This window comes from Physeter macrocephalus, chromosome 9, assembly GCF_002837175.3.
Source record: "Physeter macrocephalus isolate SW-GA chromosome 9, ASM283717v5, whole genome shotgun sequence".
Taxonomy (NCBI): Eukaryota; Metazoa; Chordata; class Mammalia; order Artiodactyla; family Physeteridae; genus Physeter; species Physeter macrocephalus.
In genome coordinates this window covers 14,898,962-14,924,008 of record NC_041222.1, presented here as the reverse complement: position 1 = coordinate 14,924,008, position 25,047 = coordinate 14,898,962, and the positions used below count along the sequence as shown (strand labels likewise).

Genomic DNA, 25,047 nt, shown 5'->3' with positions numbered 1-25,047 from the left:
GTGCTCCGCAACGGGAGAGGCCACAACAGTGAGAGGCCCGCGTACTGCAAAAAAAAAAAAAAAAAAGCTTACATGTACTTTTGTTTATTAGTTAAGAACTAATTTGCATAAATGTATCTCCTGTGGAAATACACAGATGCAGAGTCTTGAAAGGAATTGCCTTTGATGTGGTTAACTGCTTTGTCCAGGCTGTTTTTGAAGTAGAGCATCCAGATTAATTGTCAGTTACGGCGAACAGTGACTACTCAGAGCATGAATGGCATGCAAATTCATGGCACTCACCATTAATGGAATTCTTTCTCCTAGATATAATCCATCTTGCTTTAGGAACGTCCTTTTGGAAATTTGCGCAATCTTAGGGCCATTTTAATAAATGTCACCGGTCATTCCTCAGTATTATGACAAATATCTGATTGTTTGGAGTTTGGGAGGTTTTAGATTCTGTATAAATGGGAATTTATTTAGAATCATTGCTTTGCAGATTCAGGAAGCATCTATTCCAATCCCTCATTCAAACATGGAATCTGGGGGATAGAAGCCCTGCAAAGACGCCCTCAAAAACCACAGTCACCCACCATGAGACTGGGTCTCCCTCCAGGTGGCCCATTCTGTCTATAGTTGGTTCTGACAATTGGGAAGTTCTTCCTCTGATGGAACTCTCATTAGTCTGCTGCTTTCATCTTCTACCCATTGGTCTTTATCCTGCCCTCTGGAGCTCCTCAGAACAAACCTAAGTTCTGATTTCCCTGTAAGTAGTTGAAAATGGCAGTGTCACCCCACAGAGCGGGGTTTGATGCCACAGACCATGTGACTCACTTGGTTGCCATCATAGCCTTCCAGCTTCAGTCTCTAAGGTAAAGCCTCAGAGGTATGTGACATGTGCCACTACTGGGCCTCCTTTCCTTTGTCCAGTGGACTCATCACTCCAGAATCATTTCAGTGGCAACGAGTGGTCTGTTCCCCACAACTGCACACATACTGCTTCACCTTATCATGTGCAGAAGAACCCGCAAAATCCTTTATTTCTAATCTCGAGAGGCAAAAGTAAGGATGAGCTATGCACCTGTCGGCCTTGGGAGATTTCATATGACTATTAGATTTCTTCTTGTTAAAGTGTCCCTCGGGAGTGTCGGAGGGCCTGGGGTCACTGAGGAGCCTCCGGAAGGTGGGGAGGGGTTGAGGTGAGGGGACACGGCAGTCAGGTCCCTGGTGTGTTCTCTCCCATTTCAAGCACAGCAGCTCCCCGGCGCTTGTGTTTCCATATTGTATTTCTGCATCAGATTTCATTTGAATAAAGGGTTTAACCGTTTTGAAAGGAGAAAACTGTCTTCTCTGTTGTCCGGGTTTTTACAGCTTGCGATTGTGGCTCTGAAGACACTAACTTTTCCTCTCAGTTTATTATCATCTCAGATCTGAAAAGCACACTTGCATTATTTATCATCATTTCCCTGATAAAGACGTTGAACAGTTGGAACCAAAGTCAGAGGCCTGCAGCTCACCGTTAGGGATCTCCTGGCCCTTGGGAATCTTCACTCGGCACCTATGGGGCATAGCCAAGTTCTGGCAATTGTCCTGATATTCAAGGCACGTGTTTCTGTCCTGACAACTTAAGGACATAGGGACTTCCTGATGATCCAGATATGCTGTATCTCTGGCATTTGCCTAATCTGCCTAGAGACCTTGAAGAAAAAAAAAAAATGAGATTGATGTGCTTAGCTTCTGCTCTTTGAAAATTAACTCTAGAATTCAGCCAGCCATGATGTCAAGCTGTTTCTATGTAGTTTATGGAATTCCTTCCTTCTCATTTTTGAAAATCAGAACTTTGAGTCACTGCCTCCAGCGCCTTTCCTGGTATATAAAATCCTTGAGACAAATTCATTGCTACGGGAACTGGGGCCCAGGGCCGAAAGCACTGACAGCATTTGTATCCCTGGGTGCTTTATCATTTTCCAATCTTCTCTACTCATCTGGGTTTCAACGACCTCTTAGCAATTGCTTTCTGGCACTTTTCAGGCTGAAAACTGCCCTTCTTGACCAAAAAGACTGAAGCAAAATCAGTATGAGAATTGGCTTTGGCCTTTGTTGTCCTTCAGCATCATGCCCTTGCTGACTTATTTTTGTTGAAACCACAGTGTCTTGGGAAAACAGTTGATTCGAAGAAATGTTTAATTACGGGCTTCCCTGGTGGCGCAGTGTTTGAGAATCTGCCTGCCGATGCAGGGGACACGGGCTCGTGCCCCGGTCCGGGAAGAGCCCACATGCCGCGGAGCGGCTGGGCCCGGGAGCGAGCCTGCGCGTCCGGAGCCTGTGCTCCGCAACGGGAGAGGCCACAACAGTGAGAGGCCCGCGTACCACAAAAAAAAAAAAAAGAAATGTTTGATTACTGGTTTTTGAAGTTAGAGATTGCCCTCTGGAATGAGAGGGAGGATCCACTCTGAATGAATGTTCTCATTTTCATTGTTATTGACATCACAATGCCAATTTTATATCTCCAACCTCAAGAGAAGGAGTGAACATAAATGTATATGTATAATCATATACTCAAAGGGGTAAAACTGTACATATGTATGTTCATTCAGTAAGCCAAGCATATGTATCGTTTCTCTTCCACATTCCATGTATAATGCCAGCTACTTGACGATCATTATATTGGGGTGATCTCACTACTGGGTGGTGGTCCTGGTCTGGCTGTCTATCACCCTCGTCTAGTACTTGACACATCACTGACTCACAAGCCACACAGGCTGTTCATGGCACCATGGAATATCAAAGCTGGATACCATGTGTGTATATATATATATATATATATATATATATATATATATATATATATATATATATACACATACACACACACACACACACGTGTATATATGTATATATATGTATTTGTATAACTGAATCACTTTGCTGTTCACCCGAAACTAACACAACATTGTAAATCAACTATACTTCAATTAAAAAAAAAAAAGCTGGATACCCTTCATTGTACAAATGGGAAAAATGAGGCCCCAAATTGGGATGTGACTTGAATAGGAATTCAGACTGACTATCTTTCTCCCTCCCCCGACACCTCCCGTCTTACTGACTGATGACAGTGGGGCGTGTCTTTTTATACTTTACACGTGGACCCTCAGCCTTATTCTTCTGCCCACTGGTCACAGTGAGTCAAAGGAAGTGAGCTAGGAGCAGCCTGGGTTGACAAATTTAACAGTGATTGAATGGGTCTGTCCTTACGGAGCGCAGAGTCCTGTCTTGTGTGCTCTTGTCTCGATCCTGAAATGGAATCATGCCAGTTGGTGCCCCCCTCTCCTTACTTGTGTCAGGTGCTGTTGTTTCTTCTTCCCTGGGCTCCTTAGAGCCCTTACAGCTGCTCCCTGTTTGCCCGGGCTGAAGGTGACATGGAACAAGAGAGTGTGAAGAGCTAGGGCGGTACGTTTGACCCGGAATCAACCATTCTCTGCTCCTCAGACCCTCTCTCTGAGCCCTGCGGTGCGCAGGTATCTTCCCCTGGGGCCCTCCCACTCTTGCCCATACCTGGGTCTTTTCAGAACCTAGTAACTGGGATTATTGATCCCTGCTAGTGTCTCTGCTTCTTCAGGGTGGCCCTTCTATTGGTGAGAGAGCTGTGGAGGAGAAGAACCAAGAAAACCAAACACAGAGCTCAGAGTCACAGCACCATTGCAGTCATCCATTTGTATCCCTTTGCAGAAACTGGCCATTTTGGTTCTTATTCTTCATTAACAAAATGGAGATACTACTCTGCTCTCTCACCCGATTATTGGAAGGAAGAGCAAACATGTTGTGTGTCCTCCAACCTCATTGTCATCAGTGTATGATATTTGGAAATCAGTAATTAAATATATCATTTTATAAAGACATACTTCCAGATTTCAGTCATCCCATCATTGCAATGTCCATTGGACTGTCTTCTTTCTTTTTGCTCTATCTCCTGGTCCTTCCTCAAATACTTTTCTTTTTGTTCATGGGGCTCTTTCAAAATCTCTTTCAAGGGCTCCCCAGAAAGTTTCCTCCCCTCAGCAGTACCATCCTCCTCATTTTTTTTCAATAAGATGAGCTTAGATAACAAGCCCTTACCATCCTCATCACTGTGTACCTGTGGCATGGGGAGCCTTGAGGAAAGAAAAGGGCAGATTCAAGAGTGTTCTTTGTGGTTAGAGATGAGGGCATGATGTAAGGGAGAGGAGAGGTCTTTGGTATACGCTACTTGGCAGGAGTAAAAAGCAGAAGAGTTTTAAAAATTGTGTGCATGCCTTGTAAACAAAATGTTGAATTTAAAATGTAAGTCTTATTTTCCTACTGGTTCACATCCACCCTCGTTCACATTTGGAATATTATTGGCTGAGAACTGGAGCAAAATAGAAATAGTTACTCATAAACAACACATTTAAGATAAATGTTCACACTTCCCGTGTGGTTTTCTGAATGTCTAATAACATTCTCATATATGTATCTATAAAGTCTTAAGTATTGTCTTAAGAGAGTAGAACTTTAAAGTTATCAGCCCTAAAAATGGCAATTATGTGAGGGGGTGAAGAGGTTAACTAACCTTATTTTGGTAATCATTTTGCAGTATATATGTATATTGAATCATCACGTTGTACATATTAAACTTACAATATGTTATATGTCAACAATATCTCAATAAATCTGGAAACAAACAAACAAACGAACAAAAATATTGCCTTTGTGTAAACCAGAGCTTCTCGAAGTGTTTGCCTGGCTCCCCCTTACTAGAGAAGAGAGTGAAGGCAGACAAGGTATGTGAGACCAAACCTGAAGAAACCTGCTAAAAATCTGTGGTTCCTTTGAAGCCCAACATCTTATCTGGGGGAAAAAAAATACATACGAATGTTGTCTTTTATGGCATAACATATCTAGGTTTCTTTTATTATAAAAATGTCTTAAAGTGTTCTGCTCTCATATTCTAGAAATATTGAAAGAACAGTGTATAACATATAAATATAACTATTAATCTGTAACCCTAATGAATCCATGTCACTTGTGGTTCAGTTCCAGAGCCATGTCACACTTAACAAAATACAGCTTAAAATCACAGACAAAAAAAAGAAAACCCACTAAAAAGAAACTCTGTTCTTTACCTGTATTTCCTGAAGGATATTAAAAGGGATCCAATTCATATCTCCACCCAGAAGCACTTATGTGCTTTTATTTCCCTCCACATATAATTCTCCAAAGCATCATCCACGGCCACAGAATGTTCCTTCCCTATCCTTCTCCCACACAGCTTTCACTGTCTCTTCCATTCAACTCCTTCTTTCTTAACTCTTTATTGTATGGATTTACTTAACCTTTCTAGCAAAGACCTTCTCGTCATCCCTCCTTTCAGTCCAGTCTCTGATTCAAGGAACAGGCAAGGACCAGATGAGGTTGGGGATTAGGATGGCAGAAAAGGGAAAATTGGACCAAAAATGACAGCATTCTCATTGGTGGGCAGAGAGAGAGAGGGACATCCCTAAAGATTCCTATGTTCATAATTTGTATCCTATCAGATATGGATATAAAACTAGAAACTATTCCATACTCTGTATTGACTGCAGCTCAATGTATCATTTGGTTCATATATTACTGGATGTTTGCGGTGTTGTATCTATAACTGACAATCATTATTACCTTTCTTATTTATAAATATGTCCCATGAGTGTGTTAATAGTGATAGGACATAAGATTTTAACCCCAAATTGTGCTTTTTAATATAAATGTAATATTTAAAGAACAGGCTTTTGGAGCCCATGCAAAATTTTAAATACCTATTCTATTTCTTTGATAACACATTTTGTGGAAAATCAGGAAATAACAGAAACAGATATTTCTCTTGATATCACCATCATTGTGTGATCTCATGTACCTCTATGACAAATATTGGTTGGCCTCCCATTGTGTCACTTAAGGAAACTCAAGATCTTTGTGATGAGCAAGTGAAACTTTCAAAACAGACACAATGAAAAATCGAGCATTGGATTTTGCTTCAAAATCTTTTTAGTTAAGTGTTAACAGATTGTATCTTATTACACAAGCAGATGGAATAATACCATTGCTATTTTTTTTAACCAGGACAGACATTAATCACTGTGTGTACCTTTTCATTGGTGTCATATCATATAAAGTATTTGTGACTAGATTAACACAACAAATTAGACTTTTCAGTTAGTAGCAACTGTTTCACAGGTATGTATAGCAGGTACCTTTTCTACAAAAGGTTCTAAGGTAGGTGTTGGGAGGGAGGGGGAATCATAGAAAGATGTCAGGCAAAAAACTAGCCTTCAAGGATCCTAAGAATCTATGGAGCTAATAAAACATTCCCACAGATAATTATATTACTGCGTGGGAAGTGTTAAGTGCCTTCAGAGAGGTTTAGAAGAAGTGTTCAGAGAATCTTGAGAAGAGAGGAATGACTTAGAGATGGGACAAAGAAAGCTCATGGAAGAGGGCGCGGTTGACCTGGGCATCAATGGATGAGTCATATTTGGGTATAAAGAAACTCAAAAGGACTTTTCAAGAGAAGGGAATCTTAAAAGCAGGAGATGTGAGGTGTGAGATGGTGTTTTTTGGTCGTTCTAGAGGGAAAGGAAGCAATGAAATGTGTGATTGGAAAGATAGTTTGGATCTTTTTAACACAGTTGGGGAACTTGTAGTTCTTCAGAAAGAGGTAGGAACTCAACGGCCATGATGAGCAGAGGTGTGACATAGGACTCTAGGGTCTGCCAGTGGAGGAGGGACAAAAGGCAGTCTAGGCAGGGGGACAGCAGGCACAGAGATGAGGAGTCATGAGGGGGATGTCCTGGGAATAGTGAGAACTTTGTTGTGGCCGGAGTGTATGTAGAATGAGAGGGGCCACAAGACAAGACAAGAAAGGAAGATTGTAGATAAATGCCAAAGGTAATCACATGCCAAGCTAAGGAGTTTGGTGTTTACCCTCTACAGACACAGGAGCCAACAGAGGGTTTGTAAGTAAGGTAGCTCTGAGGGCAGGGTGGAGCCTAGGCTAGCAGGGGTCGGCTGACTTTTTCTGTAAAGGGCCAGATCATAAATATTTTAGACTTTGTGGACCACGTATGGTCTCTGTTGCATATCTTTTTATTTCCTTTTCTCTTTCTTAAATTCTTTCTTTCCTTTTCTCTTTCTTGAGTTCTTTCCCTCCTTCCTTTTTTTTTTAACTTTTTTTTTTTTTTTTTTTTTTTTTAATGTAAAGACCATTCTTTGCTCCTCTGGCCAAGCAAAACGGGGCCTCAGCTGCCTTTGGCCCACTGGCGATGAAAAGACAGAAGTAGCAGTTAAAAATCGGACACAGGTAATTGTGCCGAAGAGGGCCTGGTCTAAGGCAGTAGTGATAGAGATGGTGGTGAGGAGATGCACGGGGATGGATCTGAAATAGAATTAGTCTCAGCAGTTGTTTGACTCTGGGTAATTAGGAAGAAAAGGAAAAATCAGGTATGATTCTGAGGCTTCTCGCTTGAAGGCCTAGGTAGTGGAGCTGGTGTTACTTCACACCAAGACTACGGGGGAGTTTTGAGAGACGGATTCAGTGTTGCAGCTGCAGAGTTTGATGTATCTGTGGGTCATTCAGGGAAAGGGTGTCTGGGGACAGTTGGCTCAGTGGGTCTGAGGCCCAGTTTCCTCCCATCCACGCCGTGTGCCTCACAGGGAGTCTCTGAGGTAATAGATTTGAAAGCATGGGGTGTCCCGTAAGTCTACAGGACAGGAAAGAGCCGGTTCTTAGGAAGCTCAGACCAGCAACAGGATTTGAGATGAGTTGGAGAGGCCGAGATCGGGCCTGGGGAGACCAGGTAAGAAGCTCTTGTTATATCTAGGGGAGAGGAAGTAGTGTCTCAGATTGAGTGGTGGCAGTAGAACAGAAAGAAGGCGGCAGATGGGAAGGAAGTATGGGGCAGAGTCTCGAGGACTTGGCAGCGCATGCATGGGGAAAGAAAGAGGCTTTCTGTGGGCGTGGTCCTCAAATTCCAGTGTCGTGGGTTGACGCCACCTCTAGTCTGTTCTTTTTCTAGTTCTTATCTTAGAAACCTGACAAACTGACTGAGGCTTACAGAGCATATAATCCGACTCCTTTCATAGCTTTCAATGTTTATACATATCCTCTTTTAGAGTAGAGGATGGCCATGTGCCACCTGCAAAACCCTTTGTGTAATCTTCATTACAGAAAAGGGAAATGTCTAAAGAACAGTAGAATCCTCTGTAAAAGAATTTTTAAAAGAGAATTAAGATTTTGGAACTAGGTTACATCTTAACCAAGGGCTTTAAAAGTGTCTATAAGCCTGAGGTATGCTCACGATCAAGGTTAACTTGCATGTTGTCAGCCTCCCTGTAATGTGTCACACTGGATCTCAACAGTCGCTCGTGGCCTTATTTTAGCTCATCTTCCTGGGAAGTGTGAGTGCCACTGAGATATGGTAACTCTGTACATGTGTCTTCCCAGTGCATTTAGCTGCTGTGTTAAAACACATATATAACCACCTCTGTCCACATTGCACTCACTCTAACACTCAAGATGCTTGGCAGTTAGACTAGAAAGGGCACAGCACCTTTTTTTTTGTCTGTTTGGCAATTAACCATTCACTGGCTTTTTTTGTTGTAACATGCACTTCCTTTCTCTTGTTTTCATTCAAGCTGTGTACGCCATGGAAATTAATGTGGAGAAAGACAAACAAACAGGAGAGACCAAGATTCTCTCTGCATCCACCATTGGCCCAGAGGGGGTCCATCAGAGAGGAGTCAAAGTCTTTGATGATGGTACCAAAGTAGTGTATGAGGTGCACTCAGGAGGCACCATAGTAGAAAACGGAGTGCACAAATTAAGCTCAAAGGATGTAGAAGAGCTTATTCAGAAGGCTGGACAATCAAGCTTAAGAGGAGGGCACGTGTCAGAAAGGACTGTGGTTGCAGATGGGAGCCTCAGCCACCCTAAGGAACATATGCTGTGCAAAGAAGCCAAGTTAGAAATGGTCCATAAGTCTAGGAAAGATCATACTTCCGGGAACCCAGGGCAGCAGGCTCCAGCCCCCAGCACTGAAGGGCCGGAGGCAAACTTGGATCAGCCAGTCACCATGATTTTCATGGGCTACCAAAATATCGAGGATGAAGAAGAGACGAAGAAGGTGCTAGGCTATGATGAAACCATCAAGGCTGAGTTGGTCCTCATTGATGAAGATGATGAGAAGTCACTGAGGGAGAAGACGGTGACAGATGTGTCCACTATTGATGGGAACGCAGCTGAGCTGGTGTCCGGGAGACCCGTGTCAGACACCACAGAGCCCTCATCCCCCGAAGGGAAGGAAGAGAGCCTGGCCACGGAGCCAGCCCCAGGTACCCAAAAGAAAAAGCGCTGTCAATGCTGTGTTGTCATGTGACCACTTCTTTCTTCCCTTTTCTTCTGGGCAGCCTTTGTGCTCTCCACCACTTACGTAGACCTCCCTGTACCACTAACTGCGATACTGTGAACTGGAAGCAAACACCTGCCTTGCCTTGCAGTTGGATTGCTTTGATCCCTCTTATTTTTTTCCCTTTCGTTTTTTTTTCTCCAGTTTCCTCAGCTCAGAGACAACATGCATGTGTGTGCTTCACTCTTTCCAAGAACTTGCTTTTCCTCTAAACCTTTCCTTGTGTCTTCAAGAGGGAATCGGTTCCTTACTGCTCGATTGGAATGGACTCTTCCTAGCAGCCAGTGATCTAGTAGCCTTAATTCACTTGACTGGAATTGAATCCATGGGCATCGGGGGTTTCATTTTGTCGTGTGTTCCTATCACGTAGTCACACATCACCACGTCACTGATTTCTCACTTGCCTCCCTCGCTGTGGATCTTTGCTTTTATATTTCATGTGGCAAAATGCTATGGGCTCTAGCCAGTTGCTAGTGTAGCCAAAAGTAGACCTTACTTAGTCTGTCCAATCTAGGGTGATGCTTTTTGCTGCCTTATATAAGCTTCCAGGTTACAGTATTGTGCATCTCTGGCTTTCTGTTAAAACAAATGAAATTGATGTAAAAGAAAAGAACCCAGTGCTTGTCATAACTGAATTGTAGGGACTGATTCCATAACCTGCCCATCAGCAGCTGTCTCTCTCTTTCTGTGACTTAACTGATGGACCCTTTATATAAGAAGCACCATTTTTAACTTTCTAAGGACATGAAACAAGCATTGTTTTGAGCATCAGCAGTGATCTCCAAAGTTAGGTGAACCCATGAGCCTTGCTTCTATTCTCTAAAAAAAAAAAGAGTGTAAATTTTTATATTGTTTTCTTTTTCGCGGATATTTTCTGATCATGTTCATCTGTTTTCAACGAAGGGGTCATTTTGAGGAGTTTCTCTGTAGTGACCATATTTCTAAAACAGTCCTTCTGACCTACAGTGCTTGCTGTGATGCTTCCGCTCCATTGTGGACGGTGCTGTTCCTGAATTAACTCTTCATCTCACCCGCCCCATTGATTCCAGAGCCTTCCATCTGGACTCTTTTCTTTGTGTCCCCATGAGAAAGAGAATGTTTCACGTACCGTCACCATGTAGGTTTACCCACCCCACAGAATTAAACTTTAAAATGTAAAAAATGTTTAAAAGATGAAGAAAGACCTATCTTCTCACCTTAAGTATTTTAATTCGTTCCACAAATACTGATTGAGTGAGTGGCACATAGCTGAGCTTCTTCAAGCATTGTTTCTTCAACTTCTGAAGATTCCAGAACATCAAAGGATGGTTTTTATCTAGAACACAATGAACAATTCTTTAAATTCTTAGCATTCCCCCAAAGCAAAGAGCCACAGGTATAATAAAACCAAAGGGAAGCAATATAGTAAAATAATAATAGAGTAATGAAATAAAGCTGTAACATTTGAATTGATTTTAAAACAGAGATATCTTTTAAGTTTTTTTGCCCAAATGTTCATAGCATTGTTGCAGATAATTCACAAAATTATCTACGTTCCATAGAACCTAGTTTCAAAAAACATATGATAAGGTGTACTACATCAAGTTTAACTTCTGTGGAAAGTAGATGAGGGAAAAAGTAAGGTGACCTTGAGAGAATTTTATTACTTGAGAGAATTTTATTACAGAACCAACTCAGTTTGTCCTAAATAGCTATCTTAGTGCTAAATCTATTATTATTTTTAATTTTTTTAGCTTGAAATTATATTTATTCCAATTAAAAGGGGGAAAACCAATATTTTTTAATTTTCAAAGTTAATCTTTCCCCAATAATTACATTTTTAATGAGCACAAAGTAAGTCGTTTTATTACCAATATATAAACCAAAAAAAGTTAAAGAAGGAAAAAAATAACGAGCTAAGTTCTACTTTCTAAGATGATTCCATCCATGGCTTGGTTTTGAACAGCTGAGGGAATTATCTCTAAATCTCAGGTTCAGCAAAGAAGCTTTTTTTGAATAAAACTGTTCTATTATCTAGAAATAATATCTGGTTTTGCTGCCTATAAACTTTCAGCTTCATGCTCCTCAGCAAATGGTCATTTTAACATCATTTAAAGGTTAAAAAAAGAAGAAGAAGAAGAAGACATGGCAGAGAAACCTATTTACAGAGAAAAAGAAAGCAGCTTCAACGTTATGGACAATCTCTGATTTTAATAATTTATTTAGAAAGAAACAATCTAAAAGTTTCCCATAGCTTATCTTTTTTTACTCATTTGGGGATGAAGCCTATTCAGTTTGGGTTTTTAAAAGCACAGTTAGTGAGTGGAATGATAGAATTTAGCCTTGGGTGTACTTTTGATAAACAGAACCAGAGTCTTTAAGGACAGATCATTCCCTGACCTACGCTTCCATCAGTGAGTCAGTGTCTCATGAAGAAAATGGTCTTTACCTCTCACTACAAAACCACATGTGAGATTTAAAAGACCAATGATAATATGCGCTCTCATTTGTCAATAATTAGTATAGGGATTAGCAAATTATATGAATTAGAGTTCTCTCTCTACTTTTACTGGTAAAGCTTATCATTTAAATGGTTTTTCAAGTAAGATGTGTTACATTTATTAAAATGATGCGTGGCCACAGTAAACGAAGGTGTGTTTGAATATGGCGTATGTATTTGTATAGCTTGCCTCATTTTCCTATTGCAGTGGGAGGTTCAGCTTCAGCCAGTACTTTTACGGGATGAGACCTATAATCCCATCTACAGAGAAAAGGAACTACCCTTCATAGTGAAAATATAAACAGAGTTGTGATTGTGAAGATTCTGCCTTCCCTGCTGGTACTGGCATTGTCTCTGTAAACACTTTATTATGTATGGTATCACGCCCTTCAGAAATACAGGGTATTAACTTACATCACCAGACTAATTAGAGAATCAGTAATAATGCTGCAAAACCATGATCATTTTTGAGCTCATATACTTTTCTTTTTTTTCTTTTCAAATCATATACTCAGACCCTTTAAATGGAAAGAGGAGAAAGAGGGAAAAGAGGGTCATTGCATTTGCTTAAAAGAGATTCTCAATGGCATGGAGTTAAAGATCCTTTAAGAGTTAAAATGATAAACCTTATATATCCTGAAAAATCTTGATGACTTGTATACCCTTGACTTTTTTTTTTCTCTTTGATGTGCAGTAGGACAAAATTAAGGGGTTTTCTTTTTTTTACCTTGTGCCTCTTTTACCCACAATTATATTATTTTCCCTGTATAAGCAAAATTATTTGCCTCTAAAAGTGATTTGACAATGTCCAGCGACATCACTCAATATTGGCAGTAGAGAGGACGAGGGCCTAGGGAATTCTTTTCTGGGTAAACCCCAAACCTGGTTTCCTAAAATTATTCAAAGGCTTTCAGAAAACTCAAATTCTAGAGTTCATTTGATTTGACTCTTTCTGAAATGTTAATGATGTGTTAGCTGCTTCAGATTCCCACCTACTCCATTTTACTTTCTGGTGATAAATGTTTTTCCTACATGCAAGCAGGCTTTTTATTTTGGTTAGGGGCAAGTTTTTATAAAAGGGGGAAATCATCTCTGTATAATTTCCTAGAGTTACGATATCATCTCTGGAGCAAAATGTTGAGGCCAAGTCTGAAAACAGCTTATTTCTTTTCACTTCCTGCAGAACATCATTTCAAGGGACCACAGAACATCCTTGACAAACACCACTTATTTAATGCCAGCGAACCAGTGGGTAGCAAAAGAGGTGGCGGGAATATGGCGATAGAGGCAAAAACAGAACCACTAAACCAGTTCTTCCTTTTTAAGAAGCTAACCCTGTCAATGTAAAACACAGATGAACATAGACAAAATATGCACGGAGAATTTCTTTTGTTCTTAAAATCTAGAAGCTCAGCCATCTCTGTTTGTCACCAGACCCACTTGTGGAGTTTAACCCACCAAAGGGCCCATTCCTTGTGGGAATATTCTCATCTCCTGCAATGTTATTTTGTTTACAACAAAAACCATTCCAAGGCGAGAGCAGTTTTATGTTGTACTTTTGCGACATGTACATTCATTATTGAAACCATGAATTCTCAGCATAGTTAAAAGATAAGTTTCAGAAACTGTGTAAATATGCAATCTTTTAGAAGCTCCTCAGTTTATTAATCAAGGTATATGTAGCTCCACTGATTAGGCTAGAGCCAGAAGGTATCTTTTGTCCTATTGGATAGCACAACCCAGCAGGTACACGGAGTGATGGTATATACCGCAAAACATCTCCAAGTAATGTGCAAGATGGCATCTGGGATTCCTGCTGCCAGTTCGCCTTCATTGTGTAGACCTCTTCTGGTCTAATCAGGAAAACTTCCCTGCATTTTCTAGGGAAAAAGAAAAATCCATCTCTTATGAGGAGCGCGATGCTCTTATGTGTCTCTATTTTCATAGCTTCGGCAAACCACGTGATAAAATCTCCATTTTAAAACCAAAATACTTATTATTTGAATGTAGAAAAGGCTAGAATAAAGATTACATCCTGAAAGTTTCAAAGAGCAGTTTCCCTGGGGATCCTTAGACCAACCTCATCCCCTACCCCTTAATTTTTATATGACTTAAATAGGCCTCTGCGTCCCCTCTCCACTGCAGTCTAAAATAAAAAGGTCTGAACAGTAGCACAAAAAAACTTGCTTTCAATGTGAAAATATAATATATATCTTTGGGGAACCACAAACTTTCTGCATCAAAGATCTGGACAGCCTTAACTTTTATAAAAATTTTTCAGTGCTCTCTTTTACTAAACAGGGAAACAAAATGTTTCCTGAAATTAATGACTTTTTAATATTTTGTGACTATTTTCTAAGTTTCTACAGGTTCATCTTCTCCCCATATTGCCTCTTACTAGTCACCTGGGGCTATTTTTTTGCAAGTCATTGCATTTTTATTAAAAGAAAAGTACATCTTATGAACCACAAAATTCCCTCTAGACTTGAGGCAGTCCTTCTGGAGTAAAAGAACAGAAATACAGAAAGAAAAGAATGACAGGGTGGCTTTTTCTTTCCCCCCCTATGGTTAACGTACTGTATGGTATATATGTTTACAGAATGTATCTGCCTTGTGATGTTAACAAAACGAATGACAAAAAAAAAAAAAAAAGAGTTCTGATGTGCCATTTGAAAGTTTGCCTTAGCGTCACTGTTTATGTTCTTTTCTGTCCTTGCAGAATTACAGGTTGTATTCCAAAGCTGTATGAACACAACATTCTCTTCCCCACCCCTACCCAGCCCTCTTCAGAGCTGTGAATTTCATCCCAGGAGCCTGAGGCAGAACCTTGCAGGTCTGGCCCAGGTGGAATAAAGTAGGCAGAGCTTGGGCATTGCCTCTGCATGTTTACCAACCAAATACTTCCTTGTGTTCCCTTCTGAGCCTGCACTATCCCACTCTGACATTCCTGGGGTGGGCTTCATGCAGTGTGCGACCTCCTGCAGTCCTTCCCACTGTAAGGGAGGTGAACTTGTGGTCCCCCTTACCTGGGTCTGGGAGCATATTTTTAAGCACAATTGGCATAGCTTGAAAAAGCGAGAGAGATGGACTCAAATGGTGTGATGGAGCCTTACCTGAGGGGTGTGCCCATTCATTCTAGTGTAAGACAAGTGGCATGATATACATGGGAGTAGGGAATGATAATAGAAATGGAATAGTTTACATTTATGTATTTTTTAAGGAAAAATATTTTTGTAATGAAATTTAGATGCATTATGAAGCTTGAGTTTGAAAGCACCCTTGATTGATTATTTCTCCATTCCATTAAGGTTACTTTCTGGTGAGTTCTATAGCACTAGCCCAGACCTTGGGGGGCATGAACAAAGGTCCCATGACCTGCCCTGGCACCAGCACTGCATGAAATCCAGTGTTTCCCAATAGTCCTAGGTTGTACGATCCAGCTTTCTATACCTGTCATTAGACAACCTGTTATATGGCTTGATAGCTCTCTGAGCCACACCTTTAATAATATAGAACGATCTTTTGGAAGGAGATAGCTGTTTTAAACGAAAGCTAAGCCCAGCAATTATCTAAGTTCAACTCTTTCGCATATTCAAGGAGTCATTGCTACATTTGAAGTTAAGGGACCACTCACTATGGTACATTTGAGTAACACATGCGAAATGGTGAGTCAGAAGCATCTGGCCCTCTACATAATGTACACAATATACATAAATGTATAAACCAACAATATAAAACTTACCAGGAGTTCTTGACCTTGTAAATATCAATGAGGCTGCATCCTATTTTCAGAGTTAAGTAGAGACTGGAAAGAATTATCCTTGTCCATCCATAAAGGAGATACTGAATTTTTAGAGTTCTTGGGTTTTTTTTCCTCAATTTTCTGCCAAATTCTTGAGCTCCCATCACAGTCACACTCAGGTTCATGAAGATCTTCACCCACACCTGTTCCTCTGTCTGGCTGACCCCAGAGGTCAGAGGTCAAGCCTAAGAATCTGCTCCCTATCCCGTTAGACTCTCCTCCCAAGCAGCATCCTTTCCTAGGATGGAATCTTCTTCTACTACCCTAAAAGACCAAGAGCCTTCTTCCAACAAGGCAAGGTCTTAAACACACTCTCCATTTCAAGAAAAATAACCTCTCTGGTTCCCAGGCAAATCATTTTAGTTTTTTCATCATCAGAATCCCTCCAACAGGCCCAGTTCAGGCCCAACTGTGAACCATAGTGTCATGGCAACAACTCCAGAAATGAAAGAACTATGCAATTGCCTGAGGGTGGTAGGGAGAGGCCGGGCGCCCTAGCCTCTTGTTACTATGGGAACCTCTCGGTTTTGAGATGAGGTGGTCAGGCAGACATCCAGTCACTTGGTTTTGCAACAAGTCTTTATGTACAAAGAGACCACCGGGCAATGCCTGATCTCAGCTAGTCTGTGTGTGGCTCCAACTCCAATTCTGTCATATCCCATTCTGGCAAGTGGAAAGAGTCCTTTCCTTTGTGGGGTTCTGGAACATTCTTTCCTCCTCTCAAACTCCTGACTTAAAAGAGTCAACATCATACAGGGGTTCCAGAAAATGTTGTGTCTGATGCAGCTTTCAGTGAATGTAGGTTGTTGATTGGAATGTTCGGCTTTAGCAGCTCACTCGGGGTGAGTGACATCACTGTAAATATATCCATTTGGTGGTTGATTGCGGGTGGGTTGGGAGCCTGTTGTGCTTACTCTGAATTAGACTTGCTGGGCTATAGCTGCTGTACTTTGTAACCTGAAGTGTACTTTGACTGTTCTGTCTCCTTCAGATGAAAAGCAAAACAAAAACCGACTTCAGAAATAACACTGCCAGCGACAGCCGATGCTGTACGTGTAGCTTCTCTCTGTTCCTCTGTACAGTATTAATAGACAATAAACTGCCTTTTCACTGCATCTACCTCTGTGTGTCTGTGCCCCGGTTCTTTCCCCTTCTCACCTGCCATGAGTGGACTTCAGGCCAGACCTCGTGGGGAGCACCTCCGACTGCTCACTAAAACTCAACGCTAATCCAGTGCTTTTCAAACCTGAGCCTGCTTCAGCATCACCTGGGGGCACCCGCTAAGAATGTGGAAGCTCGACCACACCTCTGGAACTCAAATTCAGATTCCTGAGTGGGGCCCAGTAGCCTGCATGTTTACTGATATCTCCAGGTGATTCTGATAACATACGCCACCTAACCCAGCCAAAGGTTTGGGTGCCCCTTGGTGGGAATCCCTGTGGCCTGCCTGTTCCAGCTGGTTTCCACAGTAAACTAATCCTTTCTCTAACCCCCTCTTGCACATCTGTCTCCACACCTGTCATCCCTTTTCTTGTTCCTTATAAGCCCTCAGCAGTGGCATTGACTTTGATCCCACGGGTCAAACTCGGTCTGCCCCTTAGTTTAAGTAGTAAGAGTTCATCCAGTGCGATCTTCTAAAGAGGAGCCTCTCAAGACACATGGGGACTTTGTTTCTCTTTTTTAATGCTGTATCCTCTTTCTCTAAAATAGAGTCAGCAAACTTTTCCTCTCAATGGCCAGAGAGTAAATATTTTTGGCTTTGTGGGTCACATGATTTCTGTCACAGCTACTCAGCTCTGCCAGAAAGCAGCCATACACAACATGTAAATGAACGAGTGTGGCTAGGTTCCATAAACTTTAGTTACTGAAACAGAGTGGGGGCCAGATTTGGCCCTCAGGCTTGTAGTTTGCTGACCCCTGTCCTCAAACAGAGCCTGGCACATAGTAGGTACTCAATGAAACGTTAAAAAGTTATTGCAAGAGAGAATGAACAAAGGGCAGGTATGATGACACCTGCAGAACTGTCACAGTTGTTTTCTCTGAGGATATGAAATAAATCAGTTGGGGAGTTCTCATCTGTTTGGGTTCTGTAGTAGATTTTTTTTTTTTCTGGTGTCTTTATGCATGGAAGATAACTCAAGATTGAAACTTGAATGGTGCCTCAGACTGCCACACTGAAATTAACAATAGTTTCAACCAATAGAAAGCTGAGAAAGTGCAAGGACCTCTTGTCCTTGTCAAAAGCGCTGGGCACTTGAAACCTGGGTTGTCCCTGGGCATCTATGCACTGCATCCTAGTGTTTGTGGAACTACATCTTATCTGATCCATCCTACACAGTGAGTGGCAGGGCTTTCTTGACATTATTCTTTTTGTTAATGGAAATACTCTTTCGTGTGTGGACATGCAGACTGGAACCATGGTAGACACCCCACGACTCTAGGGCATACCTGCAGTGACACTCCGAGTAGCGTGTGAAAAGCTGTGTGCTGACATCCAGCCCCAGTGTTGTTGTGAGTTCAGGGAAATTATATTTACACAAAGCACTCTGTAAGCTGAAGTGGATAACGAATGTTAGTTTACTTGTGATGAAAAAGTGTTTGTTCCTCTACTAAAGGTCTTACTTTTCCGAAATGTAAACATAATAAGCTGTTCAGATGTGTTTCAGAACCAGTATAAAAGGGAAGCTGCTTTTTCCTGCATTGGGTTTGTGACTGCTTTTGTATTATATTGAACCATGTGAAATCGCCATTTAGTAAATCAGTAATGTTAAATATTGACAGTTCCCTATAGTTCAATCTAACAATCCTATTCCAGGGGTAATTTCCCATCATGGAGGGCAGAAGATTAGCAGATAAACCCTAATTATAACAAGAGGAATTTAGATGAGAAAATAAGAACTTTGGAAGGGAACATAGTTCCATACTTAAAACTAGGCACTTCCCCTGGATAGGTAGGATTTCCTTTAATAGTACATCAACCCTATGAGGTAGACATTGCTAATATTCTCCATCATACATGAAGAAACTGAGTTAAGGAGACAGTAAGTACCTTGCTCAATATAGCAGAGCTAAAAATTGGGATGGGGCTTGGGGAACAAGTTTCAAGCTCAGCTCTCTTTACTTTCTTCCACACAGAAGCTCTTGTTATGAAGGTGGTATGGGGTTGCAGCTGAGACTGGATACAGAAAGATTTGGATAGCAGAGCCATCTGAGCCCAAAAAAGACAAAATGGCACCAGTTCTTATTTTGTACCTTTATCTACCCAAGCAAACGCTCTGTAATAACACTGCCCTCTGGAGGATGGGAGGTGTCTCTGCAGCACTTCCTTCCCAAAGGGGAAGCAGAGGGCTAATCCCCCATATCTGTTCTCTTATCTGTTCATTGGAGTCCTGTTGTTCTGCCTGACAGTTTTTCCTTCCCCATTCGTATAGGAGTGGTGTGTCCATCCCGGAATAAGCACAGGAGGTTTTGTTGTTGTTGTTAATATTGTTATCATTATTATTTTGCCCCGTCATAAGAGCTAAGAGGAACCGTGTTCTATGGCACTGTACCAGTGCCTCTTGATCTAGGCTCTATCACCCTTCTGCAACCACCAGTAGAACACACTGTGTCTCCAACAACCCAGCTCCTCTCCTGCTTTTCTCAAACAGTGTCAAATCCTCCACTATATGGGCATCACACAAAAGCCAAAATTTGCTGTTTAGAAGTTAAGGCTATAGGAGCTCAAAGAGATCATCTAATGCAGAAGTCACAAAATGGTTATCCACCAGCTGCATCTGGCCTGTGGTCATGTTGGTTTTGCCTGCATCATGTTTTAAAATCATTTTTAATTCACTGCCATTTAAAAGACGGATTTCCAGCTTCTCTTGACATTTCAGAGGCTTTGTCCACAAGGGGCCTGTTTTCCTGGCTGACAGGTGCTTGGAGCTGATGGCGGCTGCCCCCTTTGGGGGAATCATACTCTCTTACTGTCCTCAGCCCCACTTCCTATTACCTTACTCTTGGCCAGCTTCCTTTGTTTATATTACCTGCCAGGCACCTGTTGGCATTTGTGGGTTACCCCTAATCTACCATAATCTACTCATTATATGGCTGGGTCCAAGATGAGACTTACCCATAGCGAGATAATGGCAGAGCCGGACACAGAGATGAAGTCTCCTGAACTCCTTCGGAAGAATAAGGCTTTGCACTGGGTTTGGACTTAAACCTGATGGAAGCATTTAAAAATTTTGAACAGCCCATAAGCAGAAAGCCAATATCAGAATTTGATGCTTGAGCTTTTTAGCAGAAAGACTCACATGACTTTATAATGATAGATTATCCTAAGGCTGGTGAGCTCATTTACAACTCAAGAGAAAAAAATTCATTTCCTACAACAACTTAAAGAGTATTTAGATTCAGCTACTCTCTATTTCTTAGGTTAAATGAACCATGTCATGTTTTAAGAACTTTGTGGCATCATGTTTCATGGTTGAAAGTTGCATTCCTGGAAAAATAAACAAAAACTTTTGTAGTCAACTGTTGACTAGTTCTGGTGCCTCATATCCCTTCTTAGGAAAAATAACAAGAGGCAAAGGCCGTATGTATTTAAATTTAAATGTGATTTTCTTCTTCCTCCTAATCCTTAGTCTCTTATCATGCTCCTGAGGTCACGTGGTCACAGGATAGTAATATTCTCTAACGTTCACTTCCTTATCTTGCTAAGAATAATAATCAGCAGAAAGTCTGACATTTCATTTCAAAGAACCAATGAAATAGGGATCTTTCCTCCCATGGCTTGTCATCAAAAATCACTGTGATCTAGTATTTTCTTTCTTTTTAAAAAAATTTTTACTAAAGGCTAACAGAATTTAAGATGATAATTATATTTTCCAACTTTTTTTTTTTTCTGTTTCCAAGTCACTGAGTATAGAAAATATGAACAGCAGACCTACCCTTTTAAGGCCAGGGTTCTTAGGTCAACCTGAGGACAACCTGGAGGTGACATAAATCCTACAGTCAGTGTGAATCGTCCATCCGTCAGAATATGTAGACTCATCAGAGTGCAAGGACCGATTCAGTCATTTCTTTTTTCTCTGGGAGACTGACTGAATCTTCACTCTACTCAGAGGCTTGATGTGAGATTCTGTCTCATACTTTAACTCAGTTTTTCATAAACTTAGACTTTTGGTATCACCTTAATTATTTTTGTCCTGTGTGTATACCACCTGTGGACCCTCATTTACTCTTTTAACCACTTCTTTGACCTAAAAGGTAACTTTCTTGCCCTACGTTAAGCAGGCAGCACATGCCATAGAAGTAACTGTTGAAATAAATGTAAATCAGCATTATTAATTTTCAGCTGCATACAGTTGCCTAGTAATACAGTTACCTGAGACCAACTCTTTCATTGTTAAAGGAAGGAATAGCCAGGTTAGAGACATATCAAAAATAAACCCCCATCTCTTCGATATAATCAGATGGCATGAAAGAAAATCAAAACCGTAATAATTTTCTCACTGTATGGTTCTGTGTTATTTAATGCCATGTTCATCTACCCCGAAAATTTTGGAAGCACTGCCTTACTTCATTGCATTCCTTTAACAAATCCCAGCTCCTCATTTTGAAGTTAGGATGAGAAATGCAAAGTGACTTGCTCAAAGCCACAGGAAGTAAGAGCAGAAACACAGTGCTAGGATTCAAACCCAGGTCAGGGTGACTTCAGATTTTTTCTGTTATGCCAGGTGCCCAACAAGCCATTCCTTTTATAAGGAGTGAATTGAATACATCAGCAGCAAACTTAAAACCCTCCAGTAAAGATCTCCATCATTTACGCAAACAAAAGTAACATCTGTTCCAGCTAGAGCTGTCTTTGGCATAAGCAGTTTTTCACTGATGGGGATCAGATCTAACTGGGCTCCGTCTGCCCTACTTGAGCAAAGTTATGCAATCAGATGTGAGTTTCCAAATAGAGCCGGAAAGTGACGCAGTAGACAAGTGATGCAGTAGACAAGTACAGGGGCCCAATGGCTGCCTCTACTGGAAGGCACTCCAGCCCTCAGCTTCAGTACCTCTTCTGAGCTCTAGTAAGCTGACTCCTGCTCAGCAGAGCTCTTGGTTAACACTTGTAGAGTCGGGGATTTAGTCAATGCAGCCTGTAAAACTGGCTCAGCACTAGAGAATAAGCAGAACTTAATGGAAAAAGAACCACTCAGGGACTCTCAACTTCTCTTTTCCCTTCCTTTCCCGTCCCTTCCCTACCCTTCCCTTCCCTTCCCTTTTCCCTTCTGTCTTCTCTTTTCTCTTCCTCTCTACTGAACGAGCCTGTTTTTGACACAAGGTGCACGCCCACCTGTAGGATGAGTTGATCTTCTCAAAAAGTTCATTAATTCTCCCAGGAAGCACCATGCTCTCTGGTTCTCATTTCTTGCTTGCTGCACATTAGAATCTGGAACATTTTCTTAAAAATATAATTATACTAGGGCTCCACCCCAGAGATCCTGATCTAATTGGTATGGGTGAGGCCTGGAGCATTTATTAAATGGCTCCAAGTGATTCTCATGAGCATTTAGGGCTGGAAACTGCAGCACAGAAGGACCCAGAGCAGGCAGGAGGGGTCCAGGCTGGAATCCTTGTCTCAACTCTACAAACCAAGAAAAAAATGTAGGCTTTGGTGTCTGAATCAAAGTCAGGTCCCAAGTCTGTCATTGGTCAGCTTGGTAATCTTTGGCAATTTATTTCAATTCAACAAGCCTCGGTTTCCTCTTCTGTAAAATGAGAATAATACCTACCTTGTAGGGCTTCTATTAGGAATGTTTTAAAGACTTTTCTTTCTGCTTTTCCTTTCTCCTTTCTCTCCCATTACAAAAGAAAAGTATTTGAGGAAGTTTGTAGGAAAAAATGCAGCCAAAAGAAATAGAGAAATAAGTCAAGAGAAAAATGAGATGAAACTAGAGGACTCAATCTAGCTTAGATTTCTGAATGTTTATTTCTCTTTCTCCCATTTGTTTGAGCAATTCAGCTTGTAAAATGTACAACACAATACTACGTTATCAACCAAACCGCTGAATTCTAAGTTCTTGGATCTGTGTTGAAAACAAAAACATGAGACGATAGAATTGGCATTCGGAGTGTGAGGGGACCCAGGCCTGGGCTCTGTCCCAGGTATGTCATTCATGTGTGACTTAGAAGAAGTCCTTTTTCCTCTTCTGGCCCCAACTTTCTCATCTATAAAATGAGTAATTTTACTAGGTGACCATTAAGATGATTCTGAGCTACATACTACGTGGATGTCAATATCAAAGGTATTTCTCTACAGTTAAAAAAGAAAAGAAAGAAATACGTCAAGGTGAGGAGTGTTTTCCCTAAAAGATCCTGAAATCCCTGGCCTTTAAAAGCCAACACATAAGCAATCCACCGCGGCCCTGGCCTGGCCCTGAGGAGTCCCAGGGCAAATTCCCCATCACTGCCTCGCTCTGGGGTCTTTCCAAGCCCATTGGAAAACCAGTGGCCATTTTCCTGTGTATGATATTCAGTGGGCGAACAACTGATTCACCAAGACTTAAAAATCAGAATTTGGATTCCCTTTAAAAAATATAAACAGACTGGCCTGATTAGGGGCTAATGCCTGACATCTGTGTGCCCCACTCTCTCCTGACCCAGAGAATCCTGGAGGGTTGGTAAATATGCATCTAGAGTCTCCTGGGAGGTGAGTGTAGCAGACACGCACCACCGCGCATCTGTTCTAGATGGTTTCTCCAAAGGAACCTGGAGGACTGGAGCAACAGAATGACAGCGCTTCTCTTCCCTAAGTCCTTCTCTTCTGCGCCAAAGCTGAGTGTCCAATGCAACGGGATTTGAAATCAATTAACCAGTTCTGCTCCTCGATAGCTCTGTGTCTTTGGGCCAGGCACTTAGCCTTCGTGCTCTGCAGAATGCCACGGACAGTTAACTAAGCATGGGCGTATTGCTACTGATGCAAAGAACGTCAGAAGCAGTACATAAAAAGCTAGTCATGGAAGTTCCAGCTGAACGGGGTTAGTTGTCTGAAGGTGAAATCCTTCATTGCAAGTGTAGACGCATTCATCATCACCAAGACCAGCCCCCTCCCAACTTAATAAAACAGAGAATTGCTTTTTTTATTCTTTCCTTCCAGAATCAAGATCAAACTCTTCTCTCTGAAATTCAGAGTTTGCTAAAAATAGAACATCTTCTCCTCCTCCATCTCCCTTCTTCACCAGACTTCAGGTCCCCCTGATTCCTAACGTAAATGCGCATTTTTAATTAAGGAGCCCACGCCCACCCTCCCCTGGCCACATTCACCCAGCTTTACTCATGCTGTTTTGGACACACCTAGCATAGGCCCTTTCCTCCCCACATTTTGGGAAGTCTTAATCATCCAACTCAGCCCAGCTGAGTGCCTTAGTCTCATTCTGCCCCACGGTCATCAGCCTTGCTCTGTCCTCTGAACTCCTACCGTCCTTATGTGTGGCTGAGCCTTTACTCGGGACTTCTGCATTCGTATAGCGAAAGACTCACTTCCTCGTTCCAGAACGGGACGAGGAGCAGCATCTTTTCGCTCTAAATTCATTGATTTCGTCCTGAGACACAGACTTACAGACTAGGTGTTGAAAACACGATCAAGACTTAATGCCAGCTCTTGGCTCCTGAGACTCAGTGGGAAGGATGGGGCAGGAGTCCTTGTTAACAAAATGGGGCACTCGGGGTTTCGTTTTAGTTTCTCCCCCCTTGTCAGAAAAAAAGGGGCTTGGTATTGTGCTGACAGCCATGGGTCTTCTCTTGTCAGGCAAGAGGAGGGACTGAACTCCTATCAGCAGATTCCAGGCAAGTTTAACAGCAGAGCACAGACAAAATAGTTTTCCTGTGCCTCACAGGACAAGAGTATTTAGGGGGGTGGAGGCTTAGTACTTTTTAGCAGTGACTAGGCAAGCAGACAGCAGACAGCCAAATCACCCTGAGGGTGTCCAGCTGTGTAAGGATTAGGCTGCTCATCATCAAAAACTCTAGAAACAATAAATGCTGGAGAGGGTGTGGAGAAAAGGGAACCCTCTTGCACTGCTGGTGGGAATGTAAATTGATACAGCCACTTCGGAGAACAGTATGGAGGTTCCTTAAAAAACTACAAATAGAACAACCATACGACCCAGCAATCCCACTACTGGGCATATACCCTGAGAAAAACCGTAATTCAAAAGGACACATGTACCCCAATGTTCATTGCAACACTATTTACAATAGCCAGGATATGGAAACAACCTAAATGCCCATCAACAGACGAATGGATAAAGAAGATGTGGTACATATATACAGTGGACTATTACTCAGCCAAT

At 41.7% G+C, this 25,047-nt stretch overlaps 1 protein-coding gene across 12 annotated transcripts in view; it reads left to right on the top strand.

Moving 5' to 3' along the window:
* The window catches only part of PALM2AKAP2 (PALM2 and AKAP2 fusion), a 499,300-nt gene that overhangs the window by 277,402 nt on the left and 196,851 nt on the right, over window positions 1-25,047 (top strand). For 8 of the 12 annotated variants that reach the window (XM_028493676.2, XM_028493675.2, XM_055087035.1 and 5 more), the window contains one exon: window positions 8,668-9,363. The exons of 3 other annotated variants lie outside the window; for them this stretch is intronic. In XM_028493676.2, the coding sequence (XP_028349477.1) occupies window positions 8,668-9,363 (696 nt within the window). Of the gene's footprint in view, window positions 1-8,667; window positions 9,576-25,047 lie in introns of those variants that run through there. One more of the 12 variants, XM_055087039.1, reaches the window with a different exon arrangement.